The 21,508-nt window shown below is 48.6% G+C and overlaps 3 protein-coding genes across 13 annotated transcripts in view; 2 read left to right on the forward strand and 1 right to left on the reverse strand.

Annotated features, from left to right (window-relative positions):
- Window positions 1–6,379, forward strand: part of ptprfa (protein tyrosine phosphatase receptor type Fa) — a 28,133-nt gene extending 21,754 nt beyond the window's left edge. For 6 of the 8 annotated variants that reach the window (XM_037250294.1, XM_037250296.1, XM_037250297.1 and 3 more), the window contains 18 exons: window positions 13–91; window positions 501–710; window positions 804–967; window positions 1,075–1,086; window positions 1,375–1,487; window positions 1,616–1,648; window positions 2,238–2,335; window positions 2,553–2,676; window positions 2,749–2,924; window positions 2,984–3,103; window positions 3,191–3,345; window positions 3,574–3,859; window positions 4,364–4,542; window positions 4,615–4,741; window positions 4,847–4,972; window positions 5,057–5,211; window positions 5,288–5,423; window positions 5,594–6,379. In XM_037250294.1, the coding sequence (XP_037106189.1) occupies window positions 13–91; window positions 501–710; window positions 804–967; window positions 1,075–1,086; window positions 1,375–1,487; window positions 1,616–1,648; window positions 2,238–2,335; window positions 2,553–2,676; window positions 2,749–2,924; window positions 2,984–3,103; window positions 3,191–3,345; window positions 3,574–3,859; window positions 4,364–4,542; window positions 4,615–4,741; window positions 4,847–4,972; window positions 5,057–5,211; window positions 5,288–5,423; window positions 5,594–5,662 (2,362 nt within the window). In that variant the 3' untranslated portion in view covers window positions 5,663–6,379. The remainder of the gene's footprint in view (window positions 1–12; window positions 92–500; window positions 711–803; window positions 968–1,074; window positions 1,087–1,374; window positions 1,488–1,615; window positions 1,649–2,237; window positions 2,336–2,552; window positions 2,677–2,748; window positions 2,925–2,983; window positions 3,104–3,190; window positions 3,346–3,573; window positions 3,860–4,363; window positions 4,543–4,614; window positions 4,742–4,846; window positions 4,973–5,056; window positions 5,212–5,287; window positions 5,424–5,593) is intronic. The other 2 variants (XM_037250299.1, XM_037250298.1) reach the window with 2 other exon arrangements.
- Window positions 6,380–6,715: 336 nt separating this feature from the next.
- Window positions 6,716–14,197, forward strand: kdm4aa (lysine (K)-specific demethylase 4A, genome duplicate a). Of its 4 annotated transcripts, none has more exons than XM_037249638.1 (22): window positions 6,716–6,848; window positions 7,672–7,839; window positions 7,903–8,078; window positions 8,295–8,409; window positions 8,492–8,685; window positions 8,747–8,796; window positions 8,862–8,965; window positions 9,071–9,208; window positions 9,502–9,707; window positions 9,770–9,903; window positions 10,177–10,508; window positions 10,634–10,730; window positions 10,802–10,986; window positions 11,085–11,289; window positions 11,366–11,442; window positions 11,769–11,824; window positions 11,893–12,001; window positions 12,352–12,540; window positions 12,767–12,937; window positions 13,016–13,135; window positions 13,232–13,324; window positions 13,643–14,197. In XM_037249638.1, the coding sequence occupies exons 2-22, from the start codon at window positions 7,699–7,701 to the stop codon at window positions 13,781–13,783; spliced, it is 3,033 nt and encodes a 1,010-aa protein (XP_037105533.1). In that variant the 5' UTR covers window positions 6,716–6,848; window positions 7,672–7,698; the 3' UTR covers window positions 13,784–14,197. The 4 variants fall into 4 exon arrangements, with proteins under 4 accessions (XP_037105533.1, XP_037105535.1, XP_037105534.1 ...); XM_037249640.1 differs by having other exon boundaries at window positions 10,805–10,986; XM_037249639.1 differs by having other exon boundaries at window positions 10,637–10,730.
- A 187-nt stretch (window positions 14,198–14,384) lies between these two features.
- On the reverse strand, window positions 14,385–21,395 carry polr1b (RNA polymerase I subunit B). The gene is made up of 15 exons (XM_037249637.1): window positions 21,219–21,395; window positions 20,820–20,987; window positions 20,571–20,717; window positions 20,308–20,440; window positions 19,659–19,795; window positions 19,291–19,514; window positions 19,042–19,213; window positions 18,650–18,821; window positions 18,139–18,554; window positions 17,853–18,023; window positions 17,626–17,782; window positions 17,352–17,548; window positions 16,828–17,078; window positions 16,236–16,743; window positions 14,385–16,127 (listed from the first exon to the last, which is right to left on the reverse strand). The coding sequence occupies exons 1-15, from the start codon at window positions 21,393–21,395 to the stop codon at window positions 15,753–15,755; spliced, it is 3,405 nt and encodes a 1,134-aa protein (XP_037105532.1). The 3' UTR covers window positions 14,385–15,752.
- Window positions 21,396–21,508: the final 113 nt, after the last annotated feature.

Genomic DNA, 21,508 nt, shown 5'->3' on the forward strand with positions numbered 1-21,508 from the left:
TGTGCGCTGCAGGTGGTTCTACATTGTGGTGGTTCCAGTCACCCCAACATCCCTGAGGTGGGAGAACCCTGAAGACGTGGACCTCCAAGAAGTGAGTGTATGAACCATGTTTTGTTTTAGCTCACTTGCTAAAATATGGTGAAGTCCCTGAGGGCTCAATATTTGACCCAAATATGTCACGGCTCATGCTGAAAGGTGAATCACCAACAAATGACAATCCAAACAATATCTCTCCAGCTTGATGGAGGTAAAAAAAAAACTTTAAGATACCTACCATACTAGCTAGCTTTGGATTTGATATGATAACCATTGTTACACATTTTAACACAAAGTAGAAGAAAAGTTCATCAATTTCAGTACATCCTGAAACAACAGAAGCTACGCTTATTTTAGCTCATTGGTGAAGTATGGTGGTCTTCAGGCTCACAAAGGCTCGTAACTTTCTCAAACATTTGTCAACACTGGCTTCCATTAATCATGGTAATTTTTTTTTCTGCTAGCTTCTGGAAAGCGACGATGATGCCCAGAGGAAGAGAAGGCACCTCGAGAGCGAATTCCTGTGGCCTTATGTAGCGGCCAAGCTGGACTCGCTTCCTGAGATTTTCACCCTGGGCGACGGCCACGAGTACCACGGCTTCCGCAATAAGGCATTAACAGGGCAACAGCAGTATCGATGCTTTGTGCTGGCCGAGCTGACAGACCGTGAATATGTAAGAGTCTCCATTTTGTTATGTAAATGTTAGCATCTTTTTCAATTGTGAAAAAAAACAAAACATTGCAATAAGTGTGTGGCCCATTTGTAGCAGAGGACACTGGTGGCCAGTCCATTCTCGGAAGCCATTCTGGTGAAGCTCCACAGTGGGATGGCGCGCCAATCCGAGGATCCCGAGATGCTTTGGGTGATGGGACCCGTGCTGGCCGTCATCCTCATCGTCATCATCGTCATCGCCATTCTTCTCTTCAAGAGGTCAGTGACACTGCATTGCACACTGTTCGTTTTAGCACTTGAATGTCACGTGCTTGACCTTTGAACTTTTTTCTTTCCCGCTGCTTTTCTTCTCTTGCTGTATTCAGCAAACAAGAAAGGTGAGCGAGCGCTTTTTTTTTTTTTACAACCTCCTGCTCTTATGAGGATACATTACTCAATTTTGTTACGCCCGTTTTTACAGTTTACTGTATTAAATTCTCCCTATTAAGCACGGGCAGTGTTGAAAATAATATTTTACTCAATACTCCTTTTTTATATATATATTAAAAAAATGCTGCTTCATTCAATGCAACCCTTTCCACTGATATTTCCCCAATGCTACATTTCCGATGTTACTTTTTTTAATACTAATTATTTTCAATGCACTCTTGTTCCTTTTCCACCAGGAAGCGAACGTCTCCATCGTCCAAGGACGAGCACATGGCCGGTGTGAAGGACTCACTGCTGGCCCACTCGTCCGACCCTGTAGAGATGAGGAGGCTCAACTGTCAGACGCAAGGTACGCACGGACTCTTGCAAGCACACACTGTTGATTTGGATTGACGAGTTACTGTGTGTTGATTTGCAAGCCTCTCGTCACTTCCAGCCCACTGACCCGTTTGTGATATTTTTGCATCCTCCCGACAGGTGGCAGCACTCTCAGTTGTCCAACCACACCAAGTAAGTTGTCATTTCTCTCACCCAGAGCCGGCTGGCCGGCCCTTGTGTCCCTGGTGATCTCAGCAAACTTTCATTTTAGTACCCTCCTGTTCAGATAATAATGATTCATAAACATTTTGTTACATATTTTACTGAACATTACCTAGGCCTCCGGAGTGAAAATGAAGGCCCGGGGGCCGGATCTGGCCCACCACATCAATTTCTGGGGCCCATTAATGCTAATCAAGTGTGTCAATTAGTTTTTTCTCTTTTTATTTTGCAGAAAATCTGGACCAAAACTGTATTTTTTCACATTTTACTGGTATTGCAAGCATGTTTTTCCACCAAATCCCAAATTATTCTTTGGGACTAAGATGGTGCCTAGTCGGCATATGCCCTGGGTCGTTGTTTGTTTTGTGTGTGTGTGTGTGTGTGTGTGTGTGTGTGTGTGTGTGTGTGTGTGTGTGTGTGTGTGTGTGTGTGTGCGTGCGTGTGTGTGTGTGCGTGTGTGTATGTGCGTGTGTGTATGTGTGTGTGTGTGTGTGTGTGCGTGTGTGTGCGTCTGTGTGATCTCAAGTCTTTTTCACCATGTTTGCTGTCCCTCCTCTAGGAATGAGACAACATCCTCCCATTGCCTCCTGCGACCTGGCCGACCACATCGATAGACTTAAGGCCAACGACGGCCTGTGTTTTTCGCAGGAGTACGAGGTAGTGCATGCACACACACACACAAAATTACAAAGTTACTGACCAAATCTTGCGCAACGCTCCAACATTTTTTGGAATGTGGCTCAAATTGTATTTGTATCCTCCTTTGTGTGTTTTTGGAATAAATCATATGTTGAGATTCTGCAATTGAGGTGAATCCAAAGAATTTTCAGATGGATGCGCGTAACCAAGGCGACGTTTGCGCGTCTTCCTTCAGTCCATCGACCCCGGTCAGCAGTTCACATGGGAACATTCCAACATGGAGATCAACAAGCCAAAGAATCGCTACGCCAACGTCATCGCCTACGACCACACCAGAGTCCTGCTCGCGCCTGTGGACGGTGAGCCCTAACCGACCTTCCGCTTTGCGCTTCCGACGCTGCTCGTTTGATCCGAATACGGCCTCATCGCAGGAGTTCCCGGCAGCGACTACATCAACGCAAACTACGTGGACGGCTACAGGAAGCAGAATGCCTACATCGCCACACAGGGTCCGCTGCCTGACACCCTCGGAGACTTCTGGAGGCTGGTGTGGGAGCAGCGCACCTCCACCGTCGTCATGATGACTCGCCTGGAGGAGAAATCACGGGTACGAGCGTGATGAGGATGATGAGGAAGACGAGTGTGTTCATGTGTGTGTTTCTACAGGTGAAGTGCGACCAGTACTGGCCCAGTCGTGGGACCGAAACCTACGGCATGATCCAGGTGACCATGTTGGACTCTGTGGACTTGGCCACCTACAGCGTACGCACCTTCGCACTCTACAAGGTCAGGCTAATATATCATATTTGCATCACGTTTTGTACGTACGACGCATCATGTTGACATGACAGTCGGCGGTGGTGTTTGCATTAGAACGGTTCCAGCGAGAGGAGGGAGGTGCGCCAGTTCCAGTTCATGGCCTGGCCCGACCACGGTGTGCCCGAGTACCCCACCCCCACACTGGCCTTCCTGCGCAGGATCAAAGCCTGTAACCCCCCTGATGCCGGACCTATGGTGGTCCACTGCAGGTAAAGACGCTCATCGCTCACCATTTTTTAATGCTGCTCCATATGCCCTTCCTTTGCTCAATGCCATTGTTGCATTGTTTTCATGGTTCTTTTGTTGATAAGCTCGTAGAGGGGAATCAGTAAACAGAGCAGAACAGCAGTTGCATCATAGCGCAACATTATAGTATGATATCGTATGTTGGCATGCTAGCTAACGTAGCCTGATAGCGTGTGTTGACACCTTTCCAGCGCGGGGGTCGGCCGCACAGGCTGCTTCATGGTGATCGACGCCATGCTGGAGCGCATGAAACACGAGCATTCGGTGGACGTGTACGGACACGTCACCTGCATGAGGGCCCAGAGGAACTACATGGTCCAGACAGAGGACCAGTACGTCTTCATCTACGAGGCCCTGTTGGAGGCCGCCCTGTGCGGAAACACGGAGGTGGCCGCCCGAAACCTCTATGCGCACGTGCACAAGCTCAGCCAAGTGCCCCCCGGGGAAACCGTCACTGCCATGGAGCTGGAGTTTAAGGTCAATATTAGCTTTTATTTGGGACACATGTTGCAAACAGACTGTGATGCAGATTAAAGGTTTTGGTCAGGTGTACCTAATGAATCGGCTAATCAGATTTCCAGATGTCCATCCATCCATTTTCCGTACCGCTTAGTCCCCACGGGGGTCGCGGGCGTGCTGGAGCCTATCCCAGCCGTCATCGGGCAGTAGGCGGGGGACAACCTGAACCGGTTGCCAGCCAATCGCAGGGCACACAGAGACAAACAACCATACGCACTCGCACTCACACCTAGGGACAATTTGGAGTGCTCAATCGGCCTACCAAGCATGTTTTTGGGTTGTGGGAGGAAACCGGAGTGCCCGGAGAAAACCCACGCGGGCCCGGGGAGAACATGCAAACTCCACACAGGGAGGGCCGGAGGTGGAATTTCCAGATGTTAAATATGATATTTGATGCTGTTTATTATTCATAGAAAATATTAATGCATGTGAAATCAAATGTGTGTGTGTGTCCGTGTGTAGAAGTTGGCCAACTCCAAAGCACATACCTCACGTTTCATCAGTGCCAACCTGCCGTGCAACAAGTTCAAGAACCGCCTGGTGAACATCATGCCTTTCGAGTCCAGCCGTGTCGTCCTGCAGCCAATCAGAGGCGTGGAGGGCTCAGACTACATCAACGCCAGCTTCATCGACGGATACAGGTCCATCCACTCGTCCCATGTTCCTACTGTGACACCCGCTGTAACAGGCCGCCTTTGCGTTTGCTTCATCAGGCTGCAGAGAGCTTACATCGCCACCCAGGGCCCCTTGGCTGAGACCGCAGAGGACTTCTGGAGGATGCTGTGGGAGCACAACTCTACCATCGTCGTCATGCTTACCAAACTGCGCGAGATGGGACGGGTAAAACATTAATGCAGTGAACAGTAGAGATTGTGGGGGCCACCCTTGAGAATGTGGGGCTACACATCAAATTCGCTGACCTTCCAAAATGTTATTTGTCTGCAGGAAAAGTGCCATCAGTACTGGCCCGCTGAGCGTTCAGCCCGCTACCAGTACTTTGTTGTGGACCCCATGGCCGAGTACAACATGCCGCAGTACATCCTAAGGGAGTTCAAAGTGACTGACGCCAGGGTAAGTGGCAACTGATCATTTGCTAAATTTTGCACTCGTCGGACTGGAGCTCTTAATCACTATCAGCCCTTGTTTGTTTGCTAGGATGGACAGTCCAGGACCATCAGGCAGTTTCAGTTCAATGATTGGCCCGAGCAGGGAGTTCCCAAAAATGGAGAAGGCTTTATCGACTTCATCGGACAAGTCCACAAAACTAAGGAGCAGTTTGGCCAAGACGGACCCATCACTGTGCACTGCAGGTGAGTGTGCCAAATGACGCTCCTCGGACACTTGGCCTGCGGTCAGTTGCACTAATACTATGTGCCCGCCCAACAGCGCCGGCGTGGGGCGGAGTGGCGTCTTCATCACGCTGAGCATCGTCTTGGAGAGGATGAGGTACGAGGGCGCCGTCGACGTCTTCCAAACGGTCAAGACGCTCAGGACTCAACGACCCGCCATGGTGCAGACCGAGGTAACCATTGTGTACCAATCATTAAAAAGATGCATAAGATAGATGTTAGCTCATCTATGGCGTTTTGGAATGTGTTAGCATCAAATGAGTTGTGCGGTTGTTTGAAATACACGTTGAGGTTATATCAGTTCAGAAAATGGAGGTAACTCGTTGATGACATATGGCTTCAGGACCAGTACCAGGTGTGCTACCGGGCTGCCCTGGAATACCTAGGAAGCTTTGACCACTATGCAACATAACAGCACCCTGACGAGCACCCTTCTGCCAGCCATGCCGACTTCGCTCAGACCATGAGGAGGTGACCGCCAGTCGGAGTGGTGGGCTGACTCTCGACGAACCCTCCTCCAAACACCCGTTGTCCCTTCGTCAGTCATTTTCTATCACGTCTTAATCTTTTCACTTTCTATAAGCACTGCTGAGGACATGTCTTTTTCAACATGCTCCCACATATTATGATCATGATTATTGTTATTATTATTAATACTCACCTGCTGCTATTTTTTTTATACCATAGACATGATCATACTCTAATGTTACTTGTATTCTTTTTTGGGGGGAGGGCGGAGTCTTAACTTCCTGACGATGGAGAACTCAGTCACAAACTTTATGGCTGGGAAATGCTCAACAGGATGTTGAGCCACGGCAAGAGTGGTTGCACTTCTTGAAATTTGTACGTGAGCCTTGGCCTAGTCAACAAGGAGTCTGCCCTATGATTTCATGATTTTAGAAACATATAATAATAAAACAGAGAATATAAAATTGTGTGGCACTCCAAAGAAGAGAAAATATAGATTGTCAGACTTTGGTTTTTTTTTGGGGGTTGGGAGTCAATAACAGCGCTTTAGTCCGTGGATGATGCAAGATGCATTCAGTTGAATAAATCTATATATTTTATGTTGTCTTGCATATGTGATCTACTCTCTATTTTTAAATAAAAAAAGATGCAAAAAAAGGCCTTAAAACCTTGATGTTCAAATTCTAATTTACATTTTACGTGTATTTACTGTCTGTATTTATTATTGGCAATAGTGCATGTTGCCAGTGCCTAAATACAATGGACGTTGCATTCATAAGGACACTGCAATAGTTAATAGAAGAGCAGTTCTGCATAAAAGTATAAATACTGCATATACGTACACATAAATATACACATATTTAATTGAGTTTGCTTGATCATACTAACTGATTAGTTTGCTTGATCATACTAATCGAAACACGTACGTATCCGCGTAATAGTATGGATCCTTCCGATTGGTTGCCAGACCCGAAACCACTCCCACTAGCCCCATGTAAACAAACCCACACTGGGCATGCGTCACCGCCGTAATGGAGGACTGTCTTTTCTACCAGGACTTCACGTCTCTCTTTTTACTCCGCTAACTCGCGGCCTCTGAGCCCGAGTGACACGTCCGGGTTGCTTCGCACGTAAGTAATTTTGGACGCTTTCTTGCGAGGTTTGTGCACGGGAAAGTGTGAGCAAAAGTTTTGCAGTGTAGAAAGACGGCAAGCAACAAGCTGTTTGCTAGTTGCGCTAATTTGCTTATCGAGGGCAGCTGTCACTTTTCAGTGCGCTCACACTGCGAGTCTTTCACTTTAAGCGTTGAACTTTCCACACGCGGACGAGTGTTGATCGCACACTCTTATTGCTTGTAGTAGTCTAAGTCTCTTTTGACTTCCGAGTTGAGCTTATTCTCAACGCGAAGCGTCCTTCACCGTTAGCATATTTAGCTAGCTAAATATTTTTCCGAGGAGCTTCGCTGTCACTGGGCCACAGTCTGTGACGGACACGCCCTTTGACCAATCAGAGGCTGGCATGAGTTTAATTGGCCGGCTCAAGGAGGCGGGGTTGTTTTTGATTGGGCGGTTTGGTAGTATCTTATCGGTGTTTCAGCAACGCCAAGTTTACGTTGGTTTTAACTAATTCATTTTATCGGCAATTTTTTTACATCTTAATTCTTTAGCTTCCCTCCGTAATATGCACCATTGTTTTCAGGTTGAAAAGCACACTGATCTAGTTTGATCAGTCTTTCAATTTCCAAGTGCCATTGCTCTTTTCATAGCATTATCATCAACTCTTTCAGCTGCACGTCTTTGTTTTTTTTTTATTTCCCTACAATATTGATGGTATGCTTTCCTTGAAAGACTCTTGATGTCAATTTTGTGGCCCTATTTTACTTTTGCTTGCTAAAAAAAGCAACCAAACTTTAGCCTCTATTTCGGAAAAACTTGCAAGTGGTATATTTTACAGCTTTCAGTAGAAAGAAGACATCTCACGATGAGCGGCGACTCGGCCGCCCAGAATGCAGCTCCCTGCAGGATCATGACCTTCACACCGTCTATGGAAGACTTCCGAGACTTCCGCCGCTACGTGGCCTACATGGAATCTCAGGGAGCGCACCGAGCGGGGATGGCCAAGGTCAGTGAGGCGGCTTTATGGCCTCGCCGGGTGAACGTCTTGCTTACATGTTTCCCGGCACAGGTGATCCCGCCCAAAGGCTGGAGGCCACGGAAGACTTACGACGACATGGACGAGCTGGTCATTCCCGCGCCCATCCAGCAAGTGGTGACAGGCCAGTCGGGCCTCTTCACGCAGTACAACATCCAGAAGAAGCCCATGACCGTGCAAGAGTTCCGCAAGACCTCCAATATGGACAAGTAAGCTTCACATGCATGAAGCTAAAGCAGAATAAGCCTTGTTGCGTCCTTTTTATACAGACATGTATTACAATTAGATACTGAAAGTAAATATACACAATTGATGGAAAATGGAAATGGTAAATAGTCTAGACCTATGCATGTAGTATTTGATATTAGCAGTAGTAATAAGGGTGGAAGGTTTTTCATTGGTACCTTTTACTCCATCTTTTCCAGATTCTGCCATCCACGCTATGTGGACTTTGACGAGCTAGAGCGCAAGTTCTGGAAGAACCTGACCTTCAATCCGCCGCTCTATGGTGCCGACGTCAGCGAGAGTCTCTACGACCCGGTGAGTGGCTCGGCTCCGGATTGCGGCGGTGCCCTGTTGGGCGCCGCATCATAGCCTCGCTGAGCCATTTGTCGCTTTGCAGGATGTGAGCGAGTGGAACATCGGCCGACTGCAGACCATCTTGGACACGGTGGAGAATGAGAGCGGCGTGAAGATTAAAGGAGTCAACACGCCTTATCTTTACTTTGGTATGTGGAAGGCTGCGTTTGCCTGGTACACAGAGGACATGGACCTCTACAGCATCAACTACTTGCACTTTGGAGAGCCCAAGTCCTGGTACGTCAGGAAAAGCCTCACTAGCTCGCCCTTTTTTTGCTTATGTTAATGTTCTGCCTAGGTACGCAGTCCCGCCGGAACATGGGAGGAGATTGGAGCGTCTTGCCAAGGGTATGTACTTTCTCTTCAACTCGTTGTGAAAGAGGAAGATGTTACTGTGACATGTTTGCGCATAGGTTTCTTTCCCGGCAACGCTCAAAGCTGCGAGGCCTTCTTGCGCCACAAGATGACCTTGATCTCGCCGTCCATCCTCAAGAAGTACGGGATTCCCTTTGAGAAGGTGATTCTTGCTTTTGCTTTCTTGTTGAGATGCAGCATGAAACCAAAGCATTGGCCTCGGTGTGTTCCGTTGCTCAACTTGTGTTTGGTAACACGAATGGTGCAGGTGACGCAGGAAGCCGGCCAGTTCATTGTCACCTTCCCGTTCAGCTACCACGCCGGATTTAACCACGGCTTTAACTGTGCCGAGTCCACCAATTTTGCCATGGAGCGCTGGATCGACTACGGCAAACAAGCCACATTGGTATGCCAGCATTCTCACAAATAAAAGTGAATGTAAAAAAAAAATTTAACTGATTAACCCAACACATTTTTACATATATTTTTTATGACATATAATTTAAGATGTCCATGGAATTTAGATCATAAAATATTTTTTTAAGAAAATAGAATTCCCCAAAATCCCATTTTATTTAAAAGAAAATCTAAAGGAAAAAAAAAAAAAAAAAATCACATCTCAATTATTTTTTTTACATTCCCCAAAAATTTAATTGATTCCTAAATAACTGGTTCTCTCGTCCCACTTTCACTTGTCAGTGCTCGTGCCGCCAGGACATGGTGAAGATCTCCATGGACGCGTTTGTGCGCAAGTTCCAGCCGGAGCGCTACAAGCTTTGGAAAGCGGGCAAGGACAACGCTCCCATTGATCACGCCAAGCCCACTCCGGAAGCCGCCATCTTCCAGAAGGAAAGCCCGCCTCCTGACGACGATGACGCGGGTGAGGGCGACCGCTCGGCCGCCAGGTAAGCTCGTACGTGGCTGAGTGGCATCCAGCAACCTCATGACGGTCGTCTCTGCGCCTTAGCCCTAGAGCTCAGACAGCTGCCAAGCGACCGCTCGACACCACAGAGGATGTCAAAGGCGAGACGGCCCAAGAGGAGGCGGAGCCCAAGAAGGCCAAGATGGAGTCCCCTGCCCAAGTCAAGACAGACATGCACGGTAATCTGCAGCAAAGCTTTCAGGGGATACTTATTTTGGAATAAATAGTGCAAAGATACAACACAGATATATATGTACATCTAAAACCTTGTAGTTTTTAATTATTTTTACAACTTGACAAATTTTAAATGTAAGTTTACCTTTTGTTGCTTAACAAAAAAAAATAATTAAATTTTAACCCACATGTGCTTTAAGGAAATACATCCTTTGGAAAAGGCTTTTAAAAAGCCAAAGTTGGATGCTTGTTTGAGGATTTTTTTTTCTCTTCTCCAGACCAGACAGATGAATTGGAGTCGAAGCCTCAGAAGAAAGGAGAAATTGAAATGGAAGAGGAAGAAGAAAAGCCTGACAGATTGGAAAGTCCATCGAAGAAAGAGGAGGAAGCGGAGCCTATTACAAATCATGTGCCTGATCCTGCAGAAGAACAGGTGTCGGCACCGTGCTCAGCGGAGGCGGGCGGTGTGTCGGCACACAAAGCCTTCCAGAGAACGCTGAGCCCTGCTGATGTCCTGCACGTGCACAGTTACGCCAAAGGAGACTACGCCGAGGAAGAGGCCTTACCTAAAGATGAAGACGACAGCGAGGGCAACAAAGACACCAGCAAAGTGAGTCATGACTGTGTAACTCGTCTTTCGGGCTTGGATTCTATCTGTGAATTGCCTAGCTTTTAACGTAGTATCAGAGGTGCACGGAAGGGGTGTTGTCTCGTGACAATACGACCTGTGACCAGCAGGGGGCGGAAGAGGCACGGGGCACCACCGAGCATAATGATCTGGGCCGGCTTCCCGGACACCACCCGCTCATCAAGGACGGCCTCAACGATGAAGGTGCGCCTGCGGAGGGAGCGCAAACTTCATGTTTGTGCGTTTGAGTCCTCACATGTCCTCATGCGTGTAAGAAGGTCCGGTGGAGTCATTGCCCGTGGAGGAGGGAGGCCTGGAGGGCGAAGGCTGGGCCAAACCTCTGGCCCACCTTTGGCAGAGTCGACCCCCCAACATGAAGAAGGAGCGCGAGTACAACCGGAAGGCAGGCTCCAAGCCGCCCTACTGCTCCGTATGCTCACTGTTCATCGCCTACCAGCAGGTACGCCGCGCCCTCGACCGCGTCCTCGTCATCTGCATCGGTATCCGACCCTGGAACCAAAAGTCAGATTATAAAGGTCAAAGTTCTCTCGTTTCCAGGCGGAGGGTGTGAGCAGTGCCACTGCGCCCGTCATGGTGGCGGGCGGGCACATGCGCACCAAGCCGCTGATCCCGGAGACATGCTTTGCCACCACCACCGAGGAAGACTCCGAGTGCGAGGAGCCACCGGTGACGCCCCGTCTGGAGGAAGACGGGACCAGTCTCCTAGTCAGCTGCTCGCACTGCAGCGTCCGTGTCCACGCCAGTCAGTCACGCTGCCCCCGCCGCCGTCTGGACCGTCCCGACTGCTGTGCGCTGACCACCGCTTTTGCCTCTCGCAGGCTGTTATGGCGTCGATCCCGCCTGCGTCAGCAAGGAGTGGAAGTGCGCCCGCTGCAAAGCCAACGCCATGACAGAGGTCAGGACACAAACGCTCCTTTAAAAAGATAAAGGTCATAGTTTTGGTTCTAAATTAAAATGTTTTCATAACTCGTTATATTTTTTCTAAGGGAAATATTTTATAGTTTAGAGAAAAAAAGACAGAATTCATCTAATTATATATTAGGTTGAATTAAGTTATATTTTTATGGATTAAAAGATTTTTGGATGATATATTTGGCACCAGCATGAAAATATGTAACAGACACAAAACGTATCCATAGATGTATATGGATGCAAGCGAGATGAATGCATTTGACTGTTTGAAATGTGTTTTTTTTGTTTTTTTTTGTGTGTACATTTCAGAACTGCTGCCTGTGCTGTCTGCGGGGTGGTGCGCTGCAGAAGGCCAATAACAACAAGTAATTTTGTTTTGCACTTTGTCGTCTATAAGAAATTAGCGTGGACTGACGTGGGCTCACTGTGGCAGGTGGGTGCACGTCCTGTGCGCGGTTGCCGTGCTGGAGGCTCGCTTCATCAACATCACGGAGAGAAAACCCGTTGATCTGAGCGGCATCCCCCTGCAAAGATTCAAACTGGTGAGCGAGTCAATCGAGATTTTGCGGCGAAAACACTGTGCTGTGGCACCTCACCCGACTTACAAGTTCACGTTGAACTTCTACTTTGTTCTGCCATTTTATTGAACGTGTATTTCTACTGTGAGCCACTAGATAGCGGCACATTGTTTGACATGAAATTTGAATGAAAACAAGAAATAGGGCTATTTCCAGCTTTTTCTTTTTTCTTTTTTTTTTATAAATCTACCTCGTGGTATATATATATATATATATATATATATATTTTCACTCAAAATAAGAGTGAAAACTAGCTTCAGATAGGAGTACCAAAAAGTGTGTGTAGGAAGTGGCAGTAATTATTCTGTTTGCAGAAGTGTTACTACTGCAAGAAGCGCATGAAGAAGGCGTCAGGCTGCTGTGTGCAGTGTTCGCACGGGCGCTGCCCCACCGCCTACCACCCGACGTGCGCGCAGGCCGCTGGCGTGCTCATGCAGCCCGACGACTGGCCCTTCGTGGTGCACGTCACTTGCTGTCGGCACAAAGGACCCGCGCACATACAGGCAAGCGCTTCTTTTTGTCACCAAAGAGCTCAGAGAAGGGAAAATAAGAATGAGATTTAAGTGGTCATTAAAAGAATAAAGTTGTGTATTTGCTAAAAACAAAAACTGTCTAAATCTTACAAGACTGCATTTTAGAAATGTATGATAGATTATTATTTTTTTGTTTTCCCGAGAAAACACTTTTTAATTCAATTTAAAACACGCATTTTGTTTCCCCGTGTACCAGCGCAACAAGGCAGCCATGCAGGAGCTGACGGTGGGCCAGAAGGTGATCTGCAAGCACAAGAACGGCCGCTACTACCAGTGTGATGTGGTGCAGCTGTCCAAGGAAACTTTCTACCAGGTCAACTTTGACGACGGCTCCTTCAGCGACAACCTCTTCCCTGAGGACATTGTGGTAGTTTTATTTTTTTTTTGCGTGCCGTGCACATTTGATTGCGCGCAAAACGTCAACGTGTGCCGTGTGTTCTGGCAGAGCCGAGACTGCGCCCAGTTGGGTCCACCCCCCCAGGGTGAAGTGGTGCAGGTGCGCTGGACGGACGGCCTGGTCTATGGTGCCAAGTTTGTGGCCTCCCGTGTGGTCCAGATGTACCTGGTAATTAAAAAAGCGCACCGTGCATTTTGGGAACTGTTCCACCGTCAAAAGGGGTCTCAAGCGTGATTTGCGGCCTATTTTCTTGTGGCGGCGCAGGTGGAGTTTGAGGACGGCTCTCAGCTGACTGCCAAGCGAGACGACGTCTACTCGCTCGACGAGGAACTGCCCAAGAGGGTGAAGTCCAGGCTGGTGAGTGGCTGCCCATGACAACGGATTGCACCAGATGGTGCCAAAGGACTACTTTTACCACTGTGGCCTGAGCACCAAAACACAGCAGCTAGTTGATTTTCAAGGAGTGGCAATTAGTCTTTGTTGTGGAGGCAAAATACAGTAGAAATGGCACCTATTTCGAGCAGCAAACTACTTTGCTCCTGCTCTTTCAAGTCCATCACCCCCAAAACATGACATACGTATAGTTACCGAATTGTCAAATTGTGAATCTTGACCTGGAGGTTGTTTTCCTTTTAGAATTATGAGCACTAATATTGCCGCCATGTTTGTGCGCAGTCCAAAGCATCGGACATGCGCTTTGACGGCATCTTTGAGGGGAAGGAGATCATCCGGGAGTCCAAGAGGCAGCGGGTCATCAACTCGCGTTACCGCGGGGACTACATCGAACCCGTCATCTACAGAGCCATTATGGAGTAGCCCATCATGGGGGTAACCACTCGGGACTGTTTTTATTTTGTTTTTTTGTTTTTTTCACTTTTTCTATTCTTCCCAAACGGAGGTAAGGGCAGTATTTTTCATTCTCACTCCCATAAAACAAGAAGAAGACAGCGCGGCCAAGTATTTCATTTCAACAAGCTTACATTTATCTCCGTGAATGTGTCTTCATGCTGTTTTTTGGATGTGACATCATACACAAGCGCAGCCCCAGACATGACTTGGGGACAAATAATTTCATTCATATCACATGCGCACCACATCTGGGCCCCCGAAATAAACATTTGATATCCCTATGACCGCATCAGGCTTAATAAATGGAGCGCACCTTTGTGAGAAACTGCATTATGGTAATTCTCTTGGGAGAAAAGATGTGCTCCACTTGCTGAGCTAATGGGGCTTAAAAAAGTTTTATCGATATTGTTGCCATGGTTACATTTTACCCCCCAATGTCGTGTGTGGGGCTCCTAATGCATAAGGTCATGTGACTGCATTCACGCTGTGGTTAACACAGCCACACACACACACACACACACATACACTTGTATATTTTATGTCCCAACATTTGTCTGCTAAAGTCGTGATTTCATTTTTTTAACCTGAACTTGGTGCTTTTCGTGACCTTTTTAAAACACAACTTCCACATAAAGCAATGTTTTGTTCATTACCATGTTGAGATTTGCCATCTGCTAAGCTAGTTTCTGCTACAGTTTTAAAATATTTGTGTATTGGCATAAAATAAACTGAAAATGTATTCAAAAAATATAATGTTCACTGATAGCAAGGTGATGAAACAAACATGCTAACGTAAGCCAACGTGTCAGTCTGCCGAATGGGTTATTTCTTTTTTTTTTTTTTTTACTTCCCCCAAAGGCATCAGAGATGCTATTTTTTCTACGACAGAGGTAAACATTTTTGGAACAATTTCACTTTTTAATGTCTTCCCTTCAACTTTGTAATTTAAGTTCAAAGCGCTTTTAACTTTTAGCAGGGCAGCTTGTGTAGTTTTAGCTCAGAGAACTATTCATGAAATGTGTTTTTTCTTTTTTAAGAAATGTCGCTGTTTTGTAAAAGATATGTGTTTTCTGTGTGTAAATGTCAAATACACTTCCAGATATTCAAGGATTTTGTAAGTTTGAGTAAAAAAAAAATCTATATATAAAAAATGATATTAGTAACCACCAGCCCACTGGTTGTTTTTTTTTTTCAACAGTGGGAGTTGGGTATGTGGGAGATGCGGGGGTGTTTGAGGTGAGGCTACTATCTGAAGACTTAAAATATTTCAACCAGTTTGCTTTTTAATCAAAAAGAAGCCAGTAGACATTTGGAAAAACTAAACAGGAAGTCCCCATAGTGCCAACTGTATCCGACCATGTTAGGACATTATTGAAAATTGAGAGGAGGGCCATTATGACTGTTAACGTCTTCTAAAGAGGAAAAGGCCCAATGTGGAGACAAAAGAGGCTACAACTTCCAAGAAAAAGAAAGCTGGATTAAAATCAAGGCAGAATATCCCGAGATGGCCACAAAAGCACTGAAAACCCTGCTTCCCTTTCCAACATCCTATTTTTGTAAAGCAGGATTTTCTGCGGTTACAGCGACCAAAACAAAGCTACGGCGCAGATACTTAATGGTGAGTTTTATTTTTATGTGCTTTGTATTTGTTTTTTTTGCCAGTCGTATCATTTTATTTCATTGTATTTATATAAAGGCCGGTCCGTGAAAATATTGTCTGACATGTAACCGGTCCGTGGCGCAAGAAAGGTTGGGGACCGCTGGTATAGATAACACATAATTCAAGGTAAATATAAGCAAATGTATTATTTCAGAAGTCTGTATGTCCTTTGCCTTCTTCGGTCCCAAAGTAGCTCTCAAGTTTGCCCAAAATGTTCTTCTACTCAAAGCAGAGTCCTACAGGGCCTGCAAACTCCTGGCATGGCCCTGACCTCGCTCACTTGATGTCCAGCTTGACTTTGATGTTCATGGCGGCCAGCTCGGCCACAAAGTAGCGGAAAACGTATGGCACGGAGACCGAGTCCACCGAGTCGCTCTTGCCGCAGAGTGTGCAGACGGTGCGACGGTGGCGCGTGGATGACCAGGAGGGCGGCGGCTTTTCCAGCAGCGGCGACAGCAAACTCCCGCAGTCCACGCACACCTGCGCCACCGAACGGTCGGAGCAGTTGAAGAGGCGGTCCTGCAGCAGGAAGGACGAGCCGTGCGATAGCAGCGCGTCACGCTCCATCTCGCCAAAGCGGATGCCGCCTTGCACGTTCCTGCCGCCCACCGGCTGATTGGTGACCTTGTCACGCGCCCCTGTCGTACGGACCTGCCACATCATACGTCACGGTAAATAATTTTTTTTTAAAGTTCAGTATTGGAAAGCAGTAAAAAGAAGTTAATGATGTGCTGTTGGAATTGTGTTTTGCCTCCCTACCTGGAACTTGTCGGACACCATGTGCCTGAGCCTCTGGTAGTAAACCACGCCGATGAAAATGTCGGCCTCCAGCTCCAGGCCGCTGGTGCCGCTGTAGAGGCGCTCGGTGCCATAATAGTTGTAGCCGCCCGCCCGCAGCATCTCCCCGAAGTAGTCGAGGGCAGAGTTGTCTTCAGAGAAGGTGAAGGGCGTGGCGTCGTGGCTCAGGCCATGCAGGGCAGCCGACTTGCCCGCCATGCTCTCTATCAGCATGCCGATGGTCATGCGCGAGGGGAATCCGTGCGGGTTGAACAAGATGTCAGGGCTGAGGCCGCTCTCGCTGAAGGGCATGTCCTCGGCGGGCCACAGCCGGCTCAGAATGCCCTTCTGGCCGTGACGGCTGGCGAACTTGTCGCCGATGGTGGGATTGCGTGGCACCCGCATGGTGATGCACACGCGCTTGAACAAGCCCGTGCCAACGTCGTTGCCGCAGATCTTGATGTTGTCCACCACGCACGCCTCCTGGCTCCTGCGGGAAGAGCGCATTACGACCACACAAGGCATCAACAGGATTTCAAATGAGTTAGAAAGAGAAGGAAGCAAGAGAACACACTTGTAGAAAGTGACAAAGGACTGGCCGGTGTTCAGGTTGATGTAGCTGTAGAAGGGGTCGCCGTAGCGCAGCATGGCGCCCACCGGCGGAAGTCCATCAGCGTCCAGCTGCTTATTGACCTTGGGGTCTCCAGGCTTGACCCCAAACACCACGCCGTCGTGGCCCCGTGCCTTTTGGGCCAAGTCCACCAGTTCCGTCTTGTAGATGCAGCCGTGGGCAAAGCCGCGCTCCCATGATGACTTGTTCACAATCTGGCCAGCAGGGGACATCATTAACAAAATGAAGGTTTTTAGTTGGAAGGGGATGATTGTCGAATAGCTATTTTTCTATCAACTTACTTACTACCAGGGATGTGATTTGAGGAGCTTCATTTAGACAAAACAGTGCTTTGCTACTATTATGGCATCTACAGACATTTACATGGATTTCTCTGTTTTTATCAGGACAAATCCTTCTGGAATTTTGCTAACCCCCACCCTAATGAGGTTTTTTTTGTGCCTGTGTGTGTGGTAGGTGCTACTGACCATGGCGTCCTCCATGTCGTAACCGCTGTAGGAGATGACAGCCACCACGGCGTTGGTGCCACTGGGGTAGTTGTCCAGCTGGTAGTGGTCGTACATGGAAGGACGTACCAGTGCGCTCTGCGGCGTCTGCAGCCGGTACAGCTTGTTGTCCGAACGCTCCAGGAAGGCGTGAAGGGGAAAGCCCATCGTCTGCTTACCTGGAGACCGCCGCGCACTCACACCATCACAAGTGGGAAACGCCCGCGTGCGAAGCCCGCCTGATCCCGGCACTCACCCATCTGGCACTGGTACATGTTCCTGGGACTCTGGTTGTGGTCCGAGTAGGGTATGAAGCTTGCCACCACGCTGAGCATGCTGTGCGGGAAGAGCTCCTGGTGGCTGCTGACACCCGCCTCCACCTCTGCCTCCTTTACGGCCACGTTGACATAAAGCTGCCCGACAAGACGAGAGTGTCAGCAAGTGCCGCTTTCACACGGCTTTTTCTTGTGCTTGCTATGCTACCTGCTCGAAGGTTCCAATGAGCTCCTGCTTGCCGACCGCCAGGTTGCGCACAGGGCGCATCATGCGGCACGGCGCGGTGAACAGAAACAGGCCCGGGTACAAGCTGGCTTTGCCCGTCTTGGGCACCAGAATGATCTCAGTCCAGGGAGGAACTTTTTTCTCCTGCAGAACCTGAAGGAACGTCACGCTTACTACAGTGTCAGTGGCCACCCCACTGAAAAAAAAATTCTAGCTCTGCCCCTGAAGTTTCCAGTAAATTTGGCCAGGGAAATTAAGCTTTGCGTACCTTGAACCTGCGCAGTGAATCCACCACACCGGGGGCCAGGCGTTCCTCCACCCAACCCACCACGGCGCCGTCCAGCAGGACCGGGTAGCAGTCGGCGAAGGGGCTGGTGGGGGTGGCATCGACGGGGGTCAGACCCAGCGAGCAGAGTATGGCCGGCAGCCCCACGGTGGACGAGGATGCCGTCACCACCTGGCAGCTGGCCGTCATGTGATTCATGAGGCCGCAGGGCTCGCCGTCGGGCGTGTGCACAGGGCACAGGAAGCCCCAGGACTCGGGCAGCAACTTGCGCACAGACGTGGTGCGCATCTTGGTGAAGGCGGCGCCGCGGTGCACGCAGCGGAAGTGCGACAGGTAGCGAATGAAGTTGAGCTTGTCGGCTACCACGCACAAGCCCGTGTTCTGCGACATGCCCAGACCTAATAGCGAAGGGGGTGAGACAATACGCATGCTTGAAACCTTAACCCTAGTTCAAAACCCTAATTCCTGTTTCAGAGGTCTAGGCGGCGCTGACCCGTCTTGGAGCTGAGGTTGCCGGTAGCCAGCATGTACTCAAAGGGTTTGCTGAGGTCGGTTCCAAGATTGAACATCTTGATGAGGTTTTCCGCCGTCCAGCCACCCTTCAGGTGACTTCCTCGCTTCTCCACCGCCGCCTTGACCGACAGCAGCCACATCCACATCTTCTCCTGCCCCACAGGACGTCAAGCATGCTCACTTGAGGTATGCTGCTTGTTTGGGCTCAGGGCCAGTTCAGTTTGTTTCATTCAAATTCATTCGACTTAAAATAAGAATAAAATTAAACCACGGTAAGAAATTTGTTGCTGTTTATAAAATATAAGAAACACTAATTTGGAAAAACAATTTCATCTCCTATGTAATTGATTGTAATATTGATTTATTGCTGACCTTGAGGAACATGAGGTAGAGCTGTCCCGGCGTGAGGACCTCCTGGCAGGCGATGCCGTCTGGGTTCTCCTCCAGGCACTCCTGCTTGGCGAAGCTGAAAAGCTTGCGACACATCAGGCACAGCAGCCGGAACTTCTCCATGCCTGTCCGCAAGTGGATGCAGATGCACTCGCTGTGGGTGCACAAAGGTATTAAGAGTGGCTGCTTCGTTGTTGCCGTGGTGATATGCATGCAGGCCATCGGGCGTACTCCAGCAGGAAGTCGGCGCACTGCCGGTCGGTGTACCACTCGGGCAGGTTGAGTTTCACGCGGAAGCGTCCGCCCAGGTAGTCCAGGACCTTTGAGCGTGACGTGCAGCCCTGCGCCGACACCAAGCGCAGCATCTCGCAGGCGGCGCTGCGGTACAGCGAGTTCTCTTCCACGCCTTTGATCAGCTCTGAGAAAATCTCCAGGTCGCTCAGGTCCACCAGCGCCTGCGTGGCAAAGGAATCAAAACCCTGACTTGAGCCCCTGCGAAAACCCCAACCCTGGCTTGAAACCCAACTTAGATAGTCTAACACAACTGCTGGCTTTAAATAGTAAAATCCTTGATCCCTTATTTTGACAGTCAAGCGTACCTTAAGCATAAAGCCAATGGGTAGGAAGAAGAGTTCCTTCTGGTGGATGAAGTTGAGCATGATGGTTCCGTTCTCCAAGTAGTGAAGGTGCATGTTGATGGCCGTGTGATTCTCCTTCATGCAGCGCATGGACAAACCTGAAAAGATGAGGGCGTGAAATTTGCAAGCCAGCAAGCATTTAAGTGTGGCACGCAGGCTCATGAACGAGCAGAGCTGATCGGAACAGATGCGCTGTTTTGGAGAAAAAGTTTGAAAGGGGAAAACTTTGTCAAACGTGCCTGCAGGCTTTAGTTTGTTGGATTTATAGCATCATTTTACTTTCACCATGAGCACATATTTGAGATTTACAAACTGTTTCACACACATTACCTACACGGATCTTGGGAAGAAAGTGGAAGCAAGACTCAAGTCATCTAAAAGTAAGTCAAGCAAATCTTTTATGTTTGTGGAAACGCCTTGGCTGCTTGTTCTTCGTGGATCTTGTTGGCCTGAACTGTTACACAGGAAGTTGACCAAGTCATGTTTAAACTTTGGACTGGGAGGTTTTGTGACAAGCTGGAATTGAAATGCAGTCTCGCGCCGGCCCGTTTGTTGATGTTGGACGGGTTGAGTTGTGAATGGATTGCAGGTGCAAGAGTCGGGTTCTCACCATACTGCGTGTATCCATGGCCTCTGCTCTTCCACTTGGCTCGTGACACAGCAATGGGGTAGTTCCTCCGAGGCATGATCAGCATGCGAATCACCTTCTCGATGCCGTTCACAATGAAGTAGCCGCCCATTTCCTTAACATCCCGAAGACAGTGTGGAATGATTCAAAACCTTACAGCACTTTCAAAGTCTAACCCAGGCTTGAAATCGTAAACCTAGTTTGACACCCCAATTGGAAAGGCCAAGCTGCACTGCAAGCCCTACCTCAGCCTCCTCGTGGTGTTGCACCAGCTGCTGCGGCGTCATCCCGTGCAAGTTGCACAGCTTGGACTTGACCATAATGGGAATTTGCCCGAGCCCCTGCTTGATGATCCCTTTGGGGACCCCGTCCACACTCCAGCTCACATCTGCCTGGAAGCATGTAAACACGGTCAAGAGTCGCCCGATGATAAAATCGGTCACTACCCCCAAACTTGAATTATTATTTATGTCAACGACGCTGACGTCACTCACCACTATCTTGCCCTTGTACGAGGACCTTCTGGCGCGGCACTCCGCCGGGAAGACTCTCATCTCGCGGCACACGCTGCCTTTGGACACGATCGGCGGGTGGACGATGGCCTCTATGAACGCCAAACTGATGCGCTCTCCCTTCACCATGAACTCCAACGGCGGGATGGCCTGATAACACACCCACGGTCGCTGCATTACGCACATTGGCAGCGTCACACAGCATTGACGTCATACCCCGCACATTTACAGCGGAAGATATTCTCATTTGAAACTCAAGATTACATTGGAAAAAAATATATACATATATACACACACACAAGTATTAGAAATTGAAAAAAACACGTGTTTGGTATCACTCATGTCGTGTTTATACGGGGTTAGTTGGGTTGCGTGTAAGACCTGCACAACGGAGTTGAGTCCTTGTCCGATGGCCTGATCAAAAGAGTCAATATGCGCTTTGACCAAATCCTGTACAGCGTCACATTGTCTCTCTTTTAGTACACTGAAGCTTCCGTCCGTCAGGTTCTTCAAACTCGGACTTTCGGTCACGTCGTTCCAGTCCTCCAAGGCGTCCATGCTTGTTTACCACACGTGCCAGCTCGATCCGGAAGTGCCGCTTACGGAAGCCCAAAGCCCTCCTCGCTCGCTGCTAAAATGTTATCAGCATTAACTTATACTACGGTGAAATT

This window comes from Syngnathus acus, chromosome 4 (genome assembly GCF_901709675.1).
Source record: "Syngnathus acus chromosome 4, fSynAcu1.2, whole genome shotgun sequence".
Taxonomy (NCBI): Eukaryota; Metazoa; Chordata; class Actinopteri; order Syngnathiformes; family Syngnathidae; genus Syngnathus; species Syngnathus acus.

Excerpts from the sequence above, each read along its gene's own strand:
- kdm4aa (XM_037249638.1), top strand. The coding sequence starts at position 7,699 with ATGAGCGGCGACTCGGCCGCCCAGAATGCAGCTCCCTGCAGGATCATG. Across the intron at positions 8,410-8,491 it reads GCGAGAGTCTCTACGACCCG|GATGTGAGCGAGTGGAACAT; the intron begins GTGAGTGGCTCG and ends GTCGCTTTGCAG. Across the intron at positions 8,966-9,070 it reads ACGGGATTCCCTTTGAGAAG|GTGACGCAGGAAGCCGGCCA; the intron begins GTGATTCTTGCT and ends CGAATGGTGCAG.
- polr1b (XM_037249637.1), bottom strand. The coding sequence starts at position 21,395 with ATGGACGCCTTGGAGGACTGGAACGACGTGACCGAAAGTCCGAGTTTG. Across the intron at positions 20,718-20,819 it reads CGTACAAGGGCAAGATAGTG|GCAGATGTGAGCTGGAGTGT; the intron begins GTGAGTGACGTC and ends ACATGCTTCCAG. Across the intron at positions 18,024-18,138 it reads ATTCACTGCGCAGGTTCAAG|GTTCTGCAGGAGAAAAAAGT; the intron begins GTACGCAAAGCT and ends ACGTTCCTTCAG.